This window comes from Fragaria vesca, linkage group LG4 (assembly GCF_000184155.1).
Source record: "Fragaria vesca subsp. vesca linkage group LG4, FraVesHawaii_1.0, whole genome shotgun sequence".
NCBI lineage: Eukaryota > Viridiplantae > Streptophyta > Magnoliopsida > Rosales > Rosaceae > Fragaria > Fragaria vesca.
This window is the reverse complement of record NC_020494.1, coordinates 14,129,163-14,149,522: the sequence shown is the minus strand read 5'-3', so window position 1 is coordinate 14,149,522 and position 20,360 is coordinate 14,129,163. Positions and strand designations below refer to the sequence as shown.

The 20,360-nt window shown below is 36.3% G+C and overlaps 2 protein-coding genes across 2 annotated transcripts in view; both read left to right on the top strand.

The window, feature by feature from the left end:
• The first annotated feature begins 462 nt into the window (after positions 1 to 462).
• On the top strand, positions 463 to 10,833 carry LOC101298216 (probable acyl-activating enzyme 16, chloroplastic-like). The gene is made up of 18 exons (XM_004296917.1): positions 463 to 938; positions 1,360 to 1,551; positions 1,929 to 2,043; positions 3,259 to 3,346; positions 3,984 to 4,189; positions 4,373 to 4,491; positions 4,958 to 5,107; positions 5,437 to 5,504; positions 5,804 to 5,909; positions 6,137 to 6,295; positions 6,745 to 6,798; positions 6,879 to 6,959; positions 7,737 to 7,874; positions 8,261 to 8,420; positions 9,370 to 9,449; positions 9,579 to 9,724; positions 10,213 to 10,270; positions 10,351 to 10,833. Exons 1-18 carry the CDS (start codon positions 762 to 764, stop codon positions 10,444 to 10,446), a joined length of 2,193 nt encoding a protein of 730 aa, XP_004296965.1. The 5' UTR covers positions 463 to 761; the 3' UTR covers positions 10,447 to 10,833.
• Positions 10,834 to 16,680: 5,847 nt separating this feature from the next.
• LOC101299080 (probable acyl-activating enzyme 16, chloroplastic-like) overlaps positions 16,681 to 20,360 on the top strand; it is a 12,197-nt gene continuing 8,517 nt past the window's right edge. The window contains exons 1-5 of the mRNA XM_004296920.1: positions 16,681 to 16,967; positions 17,663 to 17,854; positions 18,695 to 18,809; positions 19,308 to 19,395; positions 19,650 to 19,855. Coding sequence (XP_004296968.1) covers positions 16,794 to 16,967; positions 17,663 to 17,854; positions 18,695 to 18,809; positions 19,308 to 19,395; positions 19,650 to 19,855 — 775 coding nt within the window. The 5' untranslated portion in view covers positions 16,681 to 16,793. The remainder of the gene's footprint in view (positions 16,968 to 17,662; positions 17,855 to 18,694; positions 18,810 to 19,307; positions 19,396 to 19,649; positions 19,856 to 20,360) is intronic.

The following is a 20,360-nucleotide window of genomic DNA, read 5'->3' as shown; positions in this document are numbered from 1 at the left end:
GTTTTTGATGAAATTAAAAGAAAAAGAACTAACATGATGATCGACCTAAAGTTGATGGGGGTAAACTGAAATTAGTTCTTTAAAATAAGTTTCGAACTTTCAGATAATGTAAACCACCCTAAATAAATTTAAATTACTTTCAGTAATGTCGATACTCCCCTATTTTAGTCATCCGGTGGAGAAATGAATATGAGGTTTTAGATAAAAGGTCTCGACATTAGTGTATGAAGAGAATATCGGTATTATTGGACCCGTCTTTTGTAATGCCGATACTTCCTATTTTAGTAATCCGGTGGAGAAACGGGTAAGAGGTTTTACATAAAAGGTTTCGAGATTAGTATGCGAAGAGAATATCGGTATTATTGGACCGGTACGTGGGACCTGTGGGGCCCGTTCCGTCGGCCACTTCCGCATATCCGACACAAACTGAAACAATGGATCCACTCATCCACCGACTGAATAGGAAAAATGTCTTTCTGACTTTTAGGAAGCAGATGCATACTTGTCACTTTGTCAGAGTAGTTCATGCAATCCTTATCAGACCTTGAGAAAAACCGAGTCCCCGTCCTTGTTCCCCTTTGTTTCTAGACGGCAGAAGATCCCATCCTATCTCACACTTTGCCGCAACCTCTCTTGTCTCTTACCTTTGTTGTTTGTTTTCCTTCTTCTTCTTAACGTGTACAAGTCATGCGTTGAGACCCAGAAAAACACCTATGCTTGCACCTCTGTGCTAAACCCACCATTTCCTTGGAGCAAGTCAAATGGCTACCATTTCGTCAGTGCCCAAGTTGAGCTTTTCTGATTGCGGGCAGGCCCTTCAGTTACTTTTTCCCAACTGCAAGTTCAGAAGGACACAAGTCTTTCATCATAGAAAATGCCATGGGAGGCGAGTTGGGTTTTCTCAGAATAGTGGGTTTCGTGTCTTTTGCCAATCTAAGGTTACCCTTCTCACAATTCTCTACCTTTTCTAAATTTGCATTGACAGGAATTGCAACTTGATGGATTACTTGGTAAATGTGTAGAATTAGTATACTTTGTGTGCACACACAGTATTTCAGTGTTACCAGTGCTGGTGAGATATAACCTGCCTTGTAATCATTGACTGTGTTTGAGCTACACTGCCCTGCCAGTCTTTCCATGATTTTCCTATTTTGATAGAAAATTGTGTTTAATTGATAGAGTTCTGATTTACAAAGGGGTCTGTTTATGACAAAACCCAAACAAACTAGATAAAAGATATTACATCAGTGAAATCACAATGAAGAAAGCAGCTTTAAATCCAATTTATAATCTGCCTTGTAAGACAGCTAGAAGGTTCTGAAATGTATACAATCTTATACCCAAATTATTTTGTTACAGACAGAGGAAATACAGATAAGGAAGTACTCACCATTTCTAGAAAGTGCATTACTAGATGGTAATGATGCCTTGGTAGCTGATGAGTGGCAGGCAGTTCCTGACATTTGGAGAACTTCAGCTGAGAAATATGGGGATCATGTAGCATTAACGGATCCATACCATGATCCACCGTCAAATATGACTTATAAACAGGTTATATTTCCTTCCTTTTTCAGCCATCTACAATATTTGTTATATCGGACCATTTTCTCTTCGAATCCTCTGCATCCATTTTCCTCTATATTCAAAAGTTTCAGAAACCAGAAGTTCTTTGTGCTGGAAAGCATGGTTTTCTTGTGCCTTCTGGTAGCATAGCCTGCAAATTCTTCTAGTTTAAAAAGAAAAAAATACCTGGATTTTTCTTTGCTTTGATTTGGAGGGGATTTTGCTTTCATAATGATTCTTAATCTTGCTTTGTTTTACTAGTATGATGTTCAACTTTTCCAATGAGTGTCAGTCTTCCAGCTTTAATAAAGAAAACCGTTGTACCGTATATATTTATAAATCAATTGGATATTTTGAAATTGCAGCTGGAACAGGAGATTTTAGACTTTTCGGAAGGTCTAAGAATTGTTGGAGTAAAGCCTGCTGAAAAGATTGCACTTTTTGCTGATAATTCTTGTCGTTGGCTTGTTGCAGATCAGGGTATGCAAATAATTATTGTTAATACTTCTTAATGAGATTAATATTTTCTTAGCATTGTTTCCTAAGAAAGGTGCATTAAGCTATTGTGTATTGCATTATTTAGATATGATTTATGCTTGGGGTTTGACCACATAGCATTTATAAAGATTTACTTCGGATACTTTGTGGGTTAATATAACTGGTCTTTAGTTTGTCCAGCTCCTTTTGTTGATGAAAGCTGCAGTGTTTAAAATATTTGGCAGGCAGTTGAAGTAATTACTACGTTTTTTTTTTTTTTTTTTAACTGTGAATTTCTGTTGCCTATTGGAGGTCCCCAGAGGGGGGTCTCTGCAATTCGATTTCAGCTTTTGTAAAAAATGTAACAGAAATGTATCTGCCATTTAAGGGAAGGATGGTCTTGTTTGATGCTTATGAGTGAGAAAAATGGTGTCTTCATGTTGGTGTGTCAAAGAGCAGCTGATAGTTTGAACATGATGCATGTGTTTGCTTCAGTTTCCTGTTGCTCAGTCTTTATGGAAAACGATTAAGGAAGTCAGATTGGAATTGGGACTATCCAGGTTCATGTAATGCTCTCATGTATGACAGTATGAGAGATATAGATCCTTTGGAGCCAGAAAAGGGCATGGTTTGAGGGAGAGGCAATGTGTTTTGTTGCTTTTGAGTTATTATAATGGATGAACTGGAGTCAAGTAGTTATTTTATACTTGAATGTAAAATTGCATTCTTCTTAGAGTGTATAGACCCATACTCAAGTTGTGTTGCATGTATGAGGTTGTCAATCCACCCATCCCTATGGCAAGCAATTTGTATAACTTTATAGAATAAACTTGGATCTCTTGGGTCTGAACTTTTATTGTACATTGGGGAAGTACAATTTTAATCTGGTGGGTGTGTCAATGGCTATCACTTCAATCTCTACATGGTCATCCGAAAACCTATCAATTTCTGAATGAACTTTAAATTGTAAGGTCGAAAGTTTATTTGTTCAGTTTGGATGTGATAATACTTAGCTGCGTACTTTCTTCATAGGAAATAGTGAACTGAACCTTTATTTTTTATGTTTTTTCTATGAATACACTAAAGTAATATAAATTTTGTACACATGATATTTTTTATTATTAGTTGTTCAATTACATATCATTAGTAAATAGTAGCTCAGTCTCCAGAGTTCATATCTCCATCCTCATTTTATTTTATTTTTTTACTCTGGCTTAGGTATAATGGCCACTGGAGCAATCAATGTGGTAAGAGGTTCAAGGTCATCAGTTGAAGAATTGTTACAAATATACGATCACTCTGAAAGGTTCAGTAATAGCTATCCATTCGCTTATATGTTCTTGTGCTAGACATCTGACCATCATTTCTGAATTAATTAATGATTTTTTTAAGAAGTTTGTATGCTAGAAGTGCATTTCTGTAATTCATTCCAACTTGATGCATAACATGGTCTCTAAGTGTTATTCATTGTTCTTTGTTGATTTGTACAGTTCAAACATATTATAGGCTTATACTAGGCTGCTTACACCCATTCTTCTTGTCTGATACTTGTTTAAAAGCCTGAAGGCATATATATATATATATATATATATATATATATAGAGAGAGAGAGAGAGAGAGAGAGAGAAGGGGGACCGGGGAGGTGGACTAATCTCTTATCAAGCATTTTTCACTAAAAATTGTATTTGCTTGAATACAGAATAATGACAAAGTATATAAGGAGTCCCATTGAATTAGATAGTTATCGTTATTTATTTTAATTCACAGTCTTGAAGTTATTACTGTTTGACAATAAAGGTTGATTTCGATTTCTTATTCTATGAAGGTTGATCAATGATCATTATAGACCACTTGGACATACACAAATGCATCATGTTCCAGTATATTTTTTCCTTGATAGTAGCATGGACTGATCTTGAGTTTTTAACTTATTGCTGCTACAGTGTTGCACTTGCTGTGGATAGTCCTGAATTGTTCAATCGGATTGCAGAACCATTCTGTTCCAAGGTTGTCATGAAATTTGTAATTCTGCTGTGGGGGGAGAAGTCTAGCCTGGCCAGTGAGGAAAATATCCCTGTGTTTAACTACAAGGATATTCTAGATTTGGGACAAGAAAGCCGCAAGCGTTTGCTTAATGCTAGTGATGCACGTATGTCATCTATATGTTTTATCAAGGTTTCCCTTTTTCATGTTAAACTACATTAAACTACATAGAGCATGCATAAGTCAAACTATAAATTTCCACTTATCCTCTTCCCTTGATCTAATATCCATCCTTCTGCGACTGGAATATAATGTGTATGTGACCGATGCATATGTGGCATAATTGCAGGGCAATACTATACACATGAAGCCATCAATTCAAATGATATTGCTACACTAGTATATACAAGTGGAACAACTGGCAATCCGAAAGGTGTCATGCTTACTCATCGAAATCTATTACATCAGGTTTGTGTTTTAGATAGTCATGGTACTATTTTCTGGTATACATTTAAAGTTTTTACTGCATCTAGCAAACTATTCCAATCTTACTGTTTTTATTTGTTAGGTAAACTGTACTGTTGAATACAGTCATCATTCTGTTATATATGATGTAGTGATGTACACAAAAGTGCCATATCTCAAAGGATACAAAATCTTAATATCATCTAAGTGACACTGTGATGTGTTTCTTTTTGTGGACTTTAAGTTGCGTTTCATATGAAAATGATCGTCTGTAGGTGCAGATCAATCACCTGATTCCCCCTTTGTTGCCTCTTCTTCCTCTCTTTTATATTTTGACCCCATTTTCATTTGTTATAAGTGAAGCTGATACTTGTTGTTTCTACCTCGTGTTCTTGGCTATGTATTAACACTTGTGTTACTTCATAATTATCAATTATGTTTTGAGACATATTTCCGTTCTTTTCCACAGGTAAGAAACCTCTGGGATATTGTACCTGCTGAACCTGGGGACCGATTTCTCAGTATGCTTCCACCATGGCATGCCTATGAACGAGCTGCTGAGTATTTCACTTTTACATATGGAGTTGAGCAAGTATATACAACTGTGAAGAACTTGAAGGTATTGATTATTTGAAAGTATTGATTTTCATTCATGAGAGGATGCTGTTTGCTTTAGTATTATTAGACTTTTAGGAAATGTGATTTCAGTATCTGAAATGTTGTTCCCACAGACTACTATAAGTATATCATAAGGAGGGCATGCATTTAGCTTCTCCTTTAACCTCACAACTATTTCTATGGTTTTAATTTACCGTAACTTTTTGCAGTAGAAGGATATTATTACTGCCATAATACTTGCAGAAGCTGTTCATTTTAATCCCATTTTAGGGATATTGTTATGAGTTATATGTTCTAAACTTCGAATTGATACTTATCACTATTTGATAGGATGATCTGCGACATTATCAACCAAAGTATGTGGTATCAGTTCCTTTGGTGTACGAGACACTTTACAAGTATGTTTTTTTTTTTTTTGTCTTTTTCATGCTACTGCAGCTGTGCTTTTTATTGATGAAAAGAACTTCTGTAGCATTTAGTTAGGTCCTTTGGAACATTAAGTAACAGTATCTAGCTTATCTTGATTCTGAACAATATACCTAATTGTTTTTCAACATGAAATTTCACGTTATAATCGTAGCAAGAAGTGTTGAACCCTGCTTAGGTTTTGTTTATCCAGACCTATTAAGTGCTACAATATTACCTACCCCTACATTTTTCACTTAGTTCTGTTTAACTAACTTTATTTTAAATGCAGTGGGATTCAGAAACAGATATCTTCAAGTTCTAAAGCTCGTAAGCTTATTGCACTTTCATTCCTAAGGATCAGTTTGGCATACATGGAGTTCAAGAGAATTTATGAGGTTCAAATACTATGCCTTTTTGTGTTGTTTAAATAGAGCTACTTTTTTTTTCCTCACGGGATATCTTAAGCACATAAATTAAAAACATTCATTGGTCAACACTTGCTTAATTTCTTTCCTCGTATCAAACTAATTCTCTGTTTCACACCCGACTATCATGTCGGGTGAGAAACAGCTGGCGTCCCACTCAAACTTATTGCATTGGATGATTTCAATGTGGTTCACAGGGGACATATTTGACAAGGAACCAGAAGCAGCCTTCGTATTATGCTGCACTAGCAGATTGGTTGTGGGCAAGGATTGTTGCTGCAATTTTATTGCCTTTGCATATGTTGGGAACGAAACTAGTCTATAGTAAAATTCATTCTGCTATTGGAATATCAAAGGTTATTTCTCTTACTTTTTGGACTGACAAGTCAGGTCAGCTCTCAGTTCTTTGTTGTGCAATCTTCTTTTCATTGAAAAAGTATGTATCATGTGGCTTGCTTTTGTCGATCAATGCAATCTGTAAGGTGCTCTTATTTGTTAACTTATTTATTGTACTCAGGTTCAAATATCAGGATTCTCCTTTTATTATTTGGTGATTCATTTTCATAGGTTGTAGCCTCTAGTTACTCATAGAAATATTTTGCATAAGCGGAACTGAATCAATCCTAGTTTCCAGAAAAGTTTCATAGGTCATTGGCTACATTTTGTTTCCTCATCAGCAGAAGTTTCCATGTTTACAACAACCAACTTATTATCTTGTCAGTTTTCTGGATTGTTGTATTTCATTCTATAGTATTAATTGGGGCAAAGGTAGGGGACTAACCAGAACTTTTTTGGCTTCCTGCAGGCTGGCATCAGTGGAGGAGGTAGTTTGCCATCACATGTTGATAAATTTTTTGAGGTTGAACTTTCCCACCAATTATTTTGGCCAAATAAGTCCAGATAATCAGCTCCTGTCATCTAAGTGTTCCACATTTGCAGGCAATTGGCATAAAAGTGCAGAACGGATATGGTTTAACAGAGAGTTCTCCTGTTATTGCTGCTCGAAGACCAAACTGTAATGTAAGATATGTAACTTAATTTTACATTGAAATGTTTGTAAATCACACCTGTGATAGTGCATTTGATTATATAGATTGAAAAAATCAGAAGTAAACGATCTAGTACTCTCTATAGGATCAAAACTGAAAGTTACAAGAAAATATTTGATGATGACAATAAAGCTGTTGTTCAGTCGAACCTCTAGCCCCAGTTGAGAAATTGTTGGTTGGGATCTTGAAGCGGTGATAGGTTAAGTGTATGTTTTGTAGTGTTCGATTTGCATTGTTGCTGTTGTCTCTTGATAGCTGAAGTTTTAAGATTCAATGGGAAATTTAGCGTGATATATCATAGCCTGGTTCTTGGTATCATGATCATCATCATGATTTCTGTTTCTGGTAATTTCAATTGTTGAAATGTAGAGCCCAGATAGGTCAGCTTTGAGGACTTATATGTCGAGGGGAATGTTATTTTGTGTTGTTGAGTTTTACTTGATACATGCTGGTGTGTTCGAAACCTGCGAACTCAAGCCTTTTGAATCAATACTAAATGTGGCAAAGACATAAAGCTCACTAATCATAACGGTTTCCCTGTGTAATAGATACTGGCATATTGAATTTTTCTTTTTAGGTCATATATAATCTCGATTGTATAACGAAATCCTCAAGTGTTCTCAAGTCTTCACTTTTAAATCTTTTCTGACAGACCTTTTCTTCTGGTATCAATTTCATCATACTGTCAATCATATCCTGTATAGAGTGGAGCACTGTATGACAATGTCACAGATTTAATGTTTTGAAGGTTCTTGGTTCGGTTGGGCATCCAATTCGACATACAGAGTTCAAAGTTGTAGACTCTGAAACTGATGAAGTTCTCCCACCTGGTTCAAGTGGCATTGTAAAAGTCACGGGTCCACAAGTGATGAAAGGATATTACAAGGTATCGTTATTATTATTTATCAAAATCCTCTTTAGAATTTAAATTGTTGAAGGATATACTGAAGGTTTTAGTCATATTATAGATATAAGTTCTATTTCTTTAAACTAGGGGAAAGTAGGTAATGAGCTGCAACTTCTGGTGTTATATTTTTGTGAACGAATGTCAGTGAAGGTATTTTTCCATTCTTCTCTGCTTGCGCTGATAAGTCAAGTGCATATGTAATTTAGAACAAAGATATTTAGAAGATGTGTTTGTATAGACACACCACAATACTTGAAATTACCTACTTCCTAGTTTCATAGCTGAAAAATCTTTGTTTGAATTACCATGATTCTTTTAATTTATCAGGAATTAAAAAAAAATGACATTTGTAATGTATGAAATAGAATCCAGGTGCTACAAAGCAAGTATTAGATGAGGATGGTTGGCTTAATACTGGAGATATTGGTTGGATTGCTCCTCACCACTCAATAGGTCGAAGCCGTAGTTGTGGAGGCGTTGTTGTCCTTGAAGGTCGTGCTAAGGATACTATAGTGCTTTCAACAGGTTTGTTTAGCCTAATATGCGTGATTCTAAACATTTTACTTGTAAAGGAATTTTACTTATCTCACATCTATGGGGTGGTAATTTTAAGAGTAGCATTATTGTGTTAAAATGATTGGTAAATTTCATGAAAATTATTGGAGATACAAAAGTATTGTCCTTAAAAGTAAATTAGGGTGTTGAATGACAGTCATTTATTAGTACACATCCCTGTTTTCTCTCTGACTATGCTTGCATGTTTCAGTTTATGATTTTATATACTTATCCTTATAGAGAATTATTTTTCACTTGAATCTTTATCAGCTGTACGGTTGCACTAACGACTTTATGTGTTCTGAAAACTTAGGTTATTCAGTAATTCTGTTCTTATAGGTCGTGTTTCTCTGCTTTGCTTGTTTTTTGGCTTTATAAATGAGTTGCAATTCTTGGTTGATTTAACTTTTGACAATTTTTGTTTTTTCATTTTGCTTATTGCACTATACTTTGTTTAGATATATTGTAACAATGCTTCATATCTTTGCATGATCTAGAACTGATTATGGTGGTGGGTGTTGTAGTGGTAGTCATATTGAATGGACATGTCACATGGATATTTTTGTGTTTATCGAACAAAAATTTTGTGTCACATGAGAGTACACAATTTTGTTCAACGTTTTCTATGCTTCTGTTATCAATTAATTATTCATTAAAAATAATAATAATAAGATCCTTTACTTATTAGATTTTTAGTTCTGATGTTAAATTTGTTAGCTTACCATAATTGCAAAGCTCTTTCTTTCTGATGTCGGTCAACTATTATTTTTATATTCAAAGATCCGAAAACAGACCTAAAGTAAAACTACTCCAGTTGAACTCCACTACTAAATATAGCATGCAACGATCTAATCTGTGTATCAATGTGTTACCTAATCTTTAACATATTTATGGTATTTAACTTTTGTTTGAAAAATAGGTGAAAACGTTGAACCGGTAGAGCTTGAGGAAGCTGCAATGAGAAGCAGTCTAATTCAACAAATTGTTGTCATTGGCCAGGTTAAACTTAAGCAGCTTACTGTCAATTACTTTTCAATCTTATGCTTTTGACTTTCAGAATTGCAGTTGTCTATAGTCTTCAACTTTTTAGGGTAATATGCTGATTGAATGCAACTTAAATATGTACAGGATCAACGGCGTCTTGGGGCAATTATTGTTCCAAACAGAGAAGAGGCTTTACTTGCTGCCACAAAGTCGTCTAGTGGTGATGCCAATATATCTGATCTGAGTAAGGACAAATTGACAGGCTTGCTGTATGAAGAACTGAAAAAATGGTAATATTTCTTTATTCGGCTATTTTGGATAATGGATGGATTTGGGGTACTATGCATGCAACACCTTGGCTCAACAAGTTGAATTATTGATCTGTCCTATGCTTTTTTGCTAAGTCATGTTTCGACAAGAACTAAAAGGTCATATTTATAAACAATCAAATAATAATTGCCACAATATGATCATTATGAATAAATATTAAGTCAAAGTATCTGAAAAATCTTATAGGTTTCTTAGAAACCTGAACTACGGCCTATGAGGACAGGTATTAGTAACTGGCATAGATTCTCGTCAGAATTAGAATATTTATTGTTTCTCTTGAAATCATTATTGCTGAGTTCCAGTTTAGAAATAGAATAAAATGAGGTTGGTAGTATCAAAGGAATAGTTTTATTGCATCTGGGTGAGATTCATGCATTCCAGATACTCTCGAAGGTCGAGACCGTGGATGAAGCAAGACTTGGTATAACCTTCCTTCTATTTCATGCAGGACTTCAGGATGTTCATTTCAAATTGGACCAATCTTGATTGTGGACGAGCCCTTTACGGTAAATATCAATGCTTGCATCCCATTTATCAGGTGGTAGACTTGACTGGTTGGCTGATTTATGATACGATTTTATTGCAGATTGATAGTGGTTTGATGACTCCAACTATGAAAATTCGAAGAGACAAAGTTGTGGCCCAGTACAAGGAACAAATAGAGGAACTGTACAAGAAATAATCCTTGCGAGGATTCTATTGTATACTAATATAAGTAGAATCAGTCACCTGTCCGAAAAGAAAGGTTGTGTAGTAGCCTTCGTAATACATAGCCCAGACCAAGACTTTACCCTCCTGCTGGCTATGATCTTGTTTGTTAACCTGTATATTTGTAACATCTCTCTGTGACATATTGTAATTTGTGGCAAACAAGAATGTAGTAAATTGGAGCATTTCTTGTTACTTCATACTTGCAAGTGAGGGGATGTGCTGTCAGTAAGGCAGCACTTTTCATGTAACGTCAGGTTTGAGTAGAGCACTCATCCATCTTTATCTTACTGTTGTAATTGTAATATGTTATGCCAGATACTCATTTGTTCTATAAAACAAACCTAGCAAACCTTTATCTACTTGCAGAGTTGTAGATATATAGAAAGTTAAAAACTATTTGGGAATAGATTATCAGTGATGGTGCTAAGGCCACGAGTTTGATCGGTCATGATCGAAGATGCCATTGGTTAAGAAGAAATTGAGTACTTTTGACGGTTTTGTTTGTACAATAGTACTGTTGCAACGGGGTTAATTTATAAGGGGAAAGAGACGTTTGAAGGCTTCAAATTTTTACCCAGCGTTAAAGTAGATATGACTGAGCACGTACAAGATTGGTTCTGTTACTTTGAGACCTCTTTTGGATGTTCATCTGATGATGACGAGTGTGTCATGTTACAAGGTTGAACTTTAAGCATGATGCCCTCAGTGTTGGTACTTTTACCCTTTGAATATCCCTTTAGGTAAGAAGTACATTCACAGTTTAACCCAAGCTTTCCTTATATGAGTTGACCGATCAACTCTGTCGGCCGAAATGAAGCTTAAATTGTTTGGTCACTTTGGTGGTTTGCAGGCTACTGTCAATTGTTCGTCATAAAATGAAGCTTCATTGTATTTCACCTGGTGCTGAAAGCTCAATAAGTCATGTAATTAAACATTGACTTGCACATTATTCACCATAAAACAACATTCATTTATTTGTTTACAATCACTTACACACCAGTTTTACAGATGATATATCAACAACAACCGCCATGAACTCCATGTCCATTATGATAGAGGAGGGCGCGTACGTTGTTCATTATTAGTTATTTAGTCCATATATGCATCATTTATTTATTATACACAACAAAGAACTAGCTTAGATGCATGAGCATGAGCTCAAGATCCATGCATACATCTGTGTACGTATGTGTGAGTACTTATAATCGCTTACCTAGCTAGAACTACTTGAAGAAATTGAACCGGCGACTGATAGCAGCTCACTAGAGGATAAGGATAAGCCAACGACTCGAGTAAGAGAAATAATTCCCTGAGCAAGCTGAGTACCTGAGGACGTCGCCACAAGATTGGCAACTGGGTTGCTGCTGCTATTCAAGAGTCCTTGTACCACTAACGGCTGCAGCCCGTCATTTTCGTGATCATCGAAGCCGTTGTTGGGCGTGATGACTCCCGAAACAAAGGCCATGTTGCTCTCCTGATCACTGCTAGCTAGTGGCGCTAGCATGAAATCCCATCTGGCCACTACGATTGAGTTAGGGTTTGGGGTTTTGGTAATGTAGTATGTCTTGGTAATGGTCGATGATGTGTTGGGGCGAGGGTATAAGGGATCTCGGACGTAGCCTTTCAGAGTATGGGTGACTTGGTGAGCTTGGGCAGAAAATGCAGAAATGGTTACAACCAACAAAACAAGTGAAACATGAGTAGTGAGCTTGGGTGACAAGCTTGATGAGGCCATTTCAATGTGGATAGAGGACTTTGTCGACCTACTGATCGAATTGCTTTTGTGGATTTGTACTCTGCATGCCTTTCCTATTTATAATGTTGGTCAATAGTGCGAGAGGGCGAGAGTGATGAGACATTGAGAATAGCTTGAGCTACCATCAAAGTTAATGACCGAGTACCTAAAAGATCGTACCGGGGGAGGTGGTCGATGTGAAGCAAAAATACGTATTAATTGATCGAGGACGACACATGCATATAGATACGTATTAGTTTTGGCAACTTTTATTTTTGATAAGTCGAGATCTTCCATTTCGTTTGAGTTTTGGAACTTGGATCAAGTTTTACGGTTTTGACAATTTAGTCATACATTTTATTAGCAAAATACACAGTAATTGAAATTGGCTAATATAATTAATTTAGAATACACATAGTTACTAATATTTGTGTGGGAAGCCACTAGCCAATGTACACTCTCCTTTTAGGGGTCATCTCATGGACAGGGCGGCAAGAACGGAAGAGGCGGTTGGGGCTAATTTACGATGTGAAAGCAAAAATACGTAGGACCACACATACAAAAACGTATTAATTTTGGTAACTTTTATTTTTGATGTGACAAACTTCTTTTTTGTTTGAGTTTTGGAACTTGGATCAACCTTTATTTACGGTTTTGACATTTACTGACCCCCAATAAATCGTGCGGCGATGGTCCAGTTAGTTTCCAGCGATGGTCCGATGAAATTCTGATGACATTAGTAAAGTAGTTTCCAGCGAGGGTCCAATTAAATTCTGATGACATCAATAAAGTAGGTCAAGAGATTCCGGTTACGAGTAGATAAAGTTCGACAACCGGTGATCGAAATCTGGCAACTAGAGAAATTATGGCAGTCGGTGACCGGAGAAAGTCTGGCACCCATGACCGGATGAGATCCCGACAAAGTATTTCATCTCTTCCATTTTTTTTTCTCTCTCTAAGCATTTTTAAGAGGTGAAGATAAAAAAGTCTCAACACTATACAAAGTAAAAACAAAAAAAGCTTATTTGTATGTAACGGGCTTTAAGAGCGAGTTATATACTCTTAGGCCTCATTTGGTTCATGGAAAGTAAGGATCAGGAAATGAAAGTTGTTCATTTCTTGTGTTTGAGAAAGCATAATGATAGGAAGGGAGCTCTTCTAATGAGGACCGCTAAGTTGAAGAGTTCGTAGTTTCAACCCCTTTTCGATCTCATATCCACATCTCGACAGTCTAGTTTTTAGGTATATATGAGTAGATCATATATGTAAATTTTCATTCAAATTGAAAATCGTTAAAGCATTCATAAGTGTGATTTACCAATTATAAACTTGAACGGTTTATGTTTGACAGATTTAGTTCGTCCATTTATTTGATCTAGTTTTAGCTCTTAACGATCAACAATTTAACTGAAATTTTGCAAGAGTGACATACTTTCATACACCTAGAAACTGAATGGTTAAGATGTCAAAATGTGATAGAAAAGTGGGTCTAATAAGCCATTAAGTCAAAAGTTCTCAACTATTTCTCAACTTAGTGGTCCTCATTAGAAGGGCTCCTATGATAGGAAATGTTTTCCTAACTTCAAAGCACAACAAAAGGGAAAATAGGAGGAATATATTATTATTTTTAAAAAACATCGTGATTGTTTATCTGAATGGAAGAGCGCACCCAAACCCTCAAAACCCTAAGGCGTTCTCTCTCTCCCATAGCACGGCCACCAAACCCAAAAAGCTTCGTCTTGCACCAAATCTCCTTGTTTTCAATCATCCTCATGGCCTTTGCGCACCCAAACTTTGATCTCTCACCCTCTTTGAAAGGATCGAAGAATAGGTTTTCCATCACTCCATCGTCATCTTTTGGCAAAAACCCTAGCATAGCAAATATGCTAGCATCCACATCCTCTTTAGGTATTCAAAACTCTAGTCAAGCATCTGCAACCTCCTTTGCCTTGGCTAACTCGAAGGTTGTCAATCTCTCAGATCGTGTCTCTGCTCCTCCTAAGAAGAAAAGAAGACGCCCTATTGGTTCACGAAACAGAAAGGCGAATCTAGGATTAAGAACTGGGTGGGGCTTGAACCCTTCCCCCCCCCCCCCCCCCCCCCTCCGCCCCTGAAGTGATATGAAAATCCTAGGGAAAAAAAAAAGAACATTAGACCCTACAGACTCAATAGATTCAATACTGCATAAAAGTAAGACCCATTGTCCAATTTGAGATGATTATGCTTTGGGAAAATTAAGGGGAAAAAAAACAATTTAAAGAAATAAGAAAAATGGATGCAAAATTGTAAAGAAAATGAGAAATGCAATGGGAGAATTAAGGGAAAAGACAATTTAAAAAAAATAAGAAAGATAAGATAGCAAAACTAAAAAGAAATTGAGATATATGTGACTCAAACCCAGGTGGGCTGGGAACCTACAAATATTCTTAACCAAACCTCCTATGTCAACTTTTATGCTAGGTGAACATATACTGTGAATTTATATATCAAAATCTGACCTGAGCTCCAACCTAGTTAAGCCTTGGGCTAGATCCGCCCCTACCCACAATTAACCCTGAACTAGTTGAGATGGCATTGATTGCAATTTTTTTATTTTTATTTTATTTTTTTAGCGTTTGGAACCCAGCCAAGCTGGGAGGCTCAGCTCTACGCCCGGTTCTAGTTATTTTATTGAAAAAAGAGAAACAAAAGAGTACATAAAGGGAGATGGGGACATTGACCAAAACCCATCCCGGAAAAAGAAGAACAACACAAAAACCTGTGATCTACTAAGGACAATGAACAACGAAGAACAAATTCGTTGTTGTTGCCCAAAGAGTTACACATCAAAAGACCATTATAAGATCACAAACTAAAACGATAGTTGGGAAATCTTGCTAAATCAAGTGAATAAGCTGTAATTGCACAAGGTGGACATGAATCCCACCAATGAACTCCCGCATTATCCGTACCAAAATTAGCTAAGCAGTCAGCAACGTTGTTACCCTCCCGATAAATATGATATACTTTAACAGTCATAGTAGCAAGAATAGCCCGACAATTAAACCATTCAGTAATGAAACGCCAAGGTACATTCACTTGAAATGAAGAAAGAAAATGAATCACTAAAGTAGAATCACTTTCAATCCAAAGAGAATGCCAACCTCTTTGCGAAGCCATTTGAATGGCGTGAATGACCGCCTGTAGCTCAGCTTCTAATGCAGTACCAATACCAAGATTTCCTGAAAAACAACCTAAAACCTGACCCAAATGATCTCGAAAAATGCCACCAAAACCTGCCAAACCAAGAGAGCCATGAGCCGCACCATCAGTGTTGAGCTTGACTATTGAAGGCCAAAAGAAACGTGGGTGTCTCATTGGTTCCAAAAACACGAAGCCAAAAAAAAGTGTTAATCATGAAGATCTGACTCCTACTCCGCCTGTAGCGCCTCTAAGCCCTAGCTTGAAGGGCAAGGAGGTTCTTCGAATTTTTTTTTTCCTATTTTCCTTTATGCTATTTTAGTTTTTTTTTTTGTTTATTTCAGAACAATTGCTCTTGGTCCATGCTTTTCACATGGGGTAGCTTTATTTTCTTGCTTTTAGTTTGTTTAGAAACAATTGCATATGATCTATTTGCTATTAGATTGTAGGCTCATTGTGAGCCGGAATTTGTAATGAGGATACAATCCTCATAAGAATCAGATGATCTTGTTTGTCCTCTGTATGCATGACAACGGATCGATTCGTATTGTATCCTCTATTTGAGTATAAATGATAAAATTGTCTTTGAGTTTTAAAAGAAAGAAAAGAAGGGAAAATAGGAGGGACAATGGTTCATTCTAAATTTCAAAGGAATCACTTTCCCTTATTATTCGGTTTTGTTTTTTTTTTTTTTTTTTTTTTTTGCATTGATTACTCACAACACATTATTCTATATTTCTATTACACTAATTACAGAATCTTTAACAACTTTTCGTAGAGCTTTCCTTACGTTACCTAACATAATGTAAAGTTGTTGGAAAAAATTCATTTATGTGCTCTTTCTCTTCCTGTATGAAAAACAAAAGAATTAATTTCTTTTCACAAATTAAGAACAGACTGAGGTCACATATCTTATTATCATTAGAATGGACAATCACTTAAATAATGAGAAATTCTTGTATACACGACGTGTAAATATACAATGTAATCTTAACCGTTTATAATAATTTATATATTTAATCACCTATATTTTTATATTAGGTCCTTTAATCTTGATCATTGTATCACATGTCGTGTAGTGAACTGAAGACACTCTCTTTAGGATAATTTAATTAATATGAATTTGGGCGCTTTCCGAAACAAAATTAAAAATATAACGTGGCCAAGTGTGTAGCAGCAAACAACCGCGAAACAAAGAAAACTTGCTCTCTTAATCCGCCAAAACATGTGGTAAAAAGCTGCCACTCTCTCTCTCTCTCACACTCTTTGCAGTTTGCACGTACCTCTCTCTATCTCTCTCATCATCTTTGCTTGTCAGAACGACTCTCATCATCTTCTTCTTCTCGTTGTTCTGAATATATTCAGAGCTCTCATCAAACCCATTATTACCTCATCTTCTTCTAATGGCCACACCTTTCTTGACGTCCCTGTTCATTGTGGGCACTTGTTCTGATTCTGGGCACGCCTTTCAGTTCCTCTGTTCTCACAAGAAACTCAGAAGCAGACAAAGAGCACGCTATCCAACCCCAACTGGGTTTCCTCTCAATCGTCCGTTTCATGCGTTTTGCCAATCAAAGGTCATTCTTCGACACCACCCTCTTCAGATTCCACTGCGTTTTCCCTTTTTCGTTTTCTTAGAGTTCTGTGACTGCATGAGACATTATTCTATTAATCTATTCTGATACACAAGTTTTGTTCATATTGTTCTCACTCTTAATATGAAGTTTCGGTTGTTCTCTATAGGAATTTTGTGTTTTTCGTTTTGTTTCTTTGTTGAAGTTTGGTTTCTTTCGATTGCTAGAGCCTAGAGTTCATTGAGATATGTCCACATGTTGAACTCTGTCCTCAGTTGAAGAGCCTTCAGATGTCTCCTATAGCCTTATACTGAATAGGTGCTGACTTGATTATTGTTAAAATTCAAATCCTTGCTAGATGGTACTTCTGCACATATGCCTTTCTTTTTTTCATTCATCTTTAGTTTCTTTTGCCCAAGGTTTTTTGAGGTATTTAAATATGGTTATGTATATTTTCAGACCCTTTAGAGCAGGCAATTTCATTGCTAGATTATCCCGTCTGTTACTGATTACCGTGTCTGTGTTGCTGCTTGATTATTTGTATATTCCAATTCTATACAAAAGTGCCGAGATGCTGTATGCAGTGTTAGGAACTCTGATTCCTCTCTTTTCTTGTCATGTTGTAATGCTTGAATGGCATACACTTGAAAACCTGCAAGGGGATACTTATATTATTTGTATCAAAATGTTATGTGCAGACAGAGGAAAAGCAGATACGGAGGTATTCACCTTTCCTAGAAAGTGCGTCTGTAAATGGTAATCACAGTTTGGTGCATGATGATTGGCAAGCAGTTCCTGATATTTGGAAATCTTCGTCTGAGAAATATGGTGATCTTGTAGCATTGACAGATCCATACCATGATCCACCTTCTACTTTCACCTATAAACAGGTAAATTTTCTGTTTAACTCTTAACTGTCTCTCTAAATTTTATGTATTTGTGACCATTTCATCTTTTTCCATTTTCACCAAAATGGGGGACTTGATAAAATGAATGATTCTTTTGTGAAACTAGTATACTTAGTAAGCGGAAATGAACAAATGAACTTCCATGCTGTTGGAACTATAAACTTATGTTGATGAAGAAAGGTATCACTTGAATGCCTTGCCAGAAAACTTTTGAGGGATGAAGTCATGAACAGCTCATAGGTCCCGATCAATGAAAATGGTTGAATAAAAATGTCCTAAATGCTTCAACAATGAATTGCGCATAGATGCCAAATAGTCTTCGTCTACTGTATAATAATTTCACTTCCTCTGCAATATCTTATAGGGTTATGTCATTTCTTTCCTTCCAAATAAATCCATAGACAAGAAGAATCATTTTATCACCCATCAATAGTATAAAGTATAAACTTCCTTTCCAAAATGCACAGTGCTTTAAACAGTTGAAGGAACCCAATGTAGATGCTGAAAGTGAAAGGCAATGGCATGTTAGCAGCTTGGTAGTTGTGTTGTTGATATTTTTCCTGATATACAAGTTTTGGTTTTTATACTAGCAGCTTAAGCTTTTATGATCTATAGTAATATGCTGTCAAATACAGAAGAGGTCAAGGGGTGTAACACACTTTTGTTTAGAATTTTGACTGCCATTAACTTGGTTGGTCAATTCCAATTTAGTCTGTTAAATTAATTTTGTGGTTTCCTACGGTTACTTAATTATAATGTCATTTCTGTAAAGCATTTTACTGATGCATAAAGCTTTTATCCTTGGGTTCTTCCAAACTGCAGCTTGAGAAGGAAATTTTGGATTTTTCTGAAGGCCTAAGAGTTGTTGGGGTGCGACCTGAAGAAAAAATTGCACTTTTTGCTGAGAACTCATGTCGTTGGCTTGTTGCAGATCAAGGTATTCAGTTTCTTGGCATAATTGCAAACAAAGATTGTTTGATTGAATCAATTATTCATAGCTATCTGTATTACCTTCTCTAGGATGTGGTATGCTCATTTTCTCTCTGGCCACCATATTGTTCTGAATCTTCTGATAGATTGCATTATGCTCTTCAGGTTTGTTGCTTCATCACATCCTGCTATTGATAAATATTGAATACATCAACAGACCAAAAAAATGTATGCGTGAATTGATTTCAAGTGCATGAAAAAGAAGAAAAAGAACTGAATGCATGTCTGAACAGATTTCAAGTGCATATTTTATGTGTCAGAACAAATCATAATGAGGAGTTAGGGGTAGGGAATACCTTCTAAATAATTAGGTGCATGAATCATACCTTCCAAATTATTAGGTAACATCCATTGTTTTTTCCTCCAAAATTATTTATGGCATGGCTGAAGCCTGTATTAAATAACTGCGGTGTCCCTCAGTCTAAGAATTCAACTTTTGTTTCAGGTATAATGGCCACTGGAGCAATCAATGTGGTAAGAGGTTCAAGGTCATCTGTCAAAGAGTTACTACAAATATATGATCACTCAGATAGGTTTGGAGACAATCTCCCTTGAAACTTTACTTTTCCTGTCAAGTATATTACCAGTATAAATATCTCTTGAAATAATAACTGTTTGAAAATATGATTGTCCATTATTCCACAAAGTTAGTGGAAGCTAAGTTGAGATCATTGAAAAATATTGGACCTATAAAATAATAAAAGTATTTATATTTCATATTATGTTCATGCATCTTTCTTTTTACCTTGGTTACACCAGGACTCTTGAGTTTAACTTCCTATGACAGTGTTGCAGTTGCTATTGACAATCCTGAACTATTCGATCGGATTTCAGAAGAATTCTGTTCCAAGGCTGTCATGAAGTTTGTAATTCTTCTTTGGGGGGAGAAATCAAGCTTGATCAGCGATGGCAAGATTCCTGTTTTCAAATATGAAGAGATTCTAGATTTGGGACGAGAGAGTCGTAGCCATATGCACAATTCTAATGATGGACGTAGGTCATCCAACCCTTTCTTCTAGGAATTTACATTTTGATAAAAATACAACTACTGTCCTTACCTGAGTTTGAACTCTTAATATTTTTCAGTGTCACTTGGTATCTTTAATTCTGCAACACTAGACTGTGTCATACATATAGCTAGAAAATTTCATATCCCATTCTCAAATTGTAGCATTTCACACGTGTATGATACAAACTGACAGCCTTAGCAGCTTTGTCCTCCATTTCAGAGCAAAGCTTCGCTCTGAATAGAAACTGTATATATATATATATATTAAAAGATTCTCAGGTGCGGACGTCCGCACCGTTTTACGGTGCGGATTTCCCTTCGTTCGCCATCGTACGGCACCGGTGAGGGCGCGCCTCCACCCCAGCGGACTCCAGCAGCTTCCCCGACCACTTTCCATCCCCGGCGAGTCCACCGAATTCCAGTTTTCCGGCCAGATCACCCAAAACTTCAAACAAAGTCAATCTGGTCGGAAAACTGGAATTCGGCGGA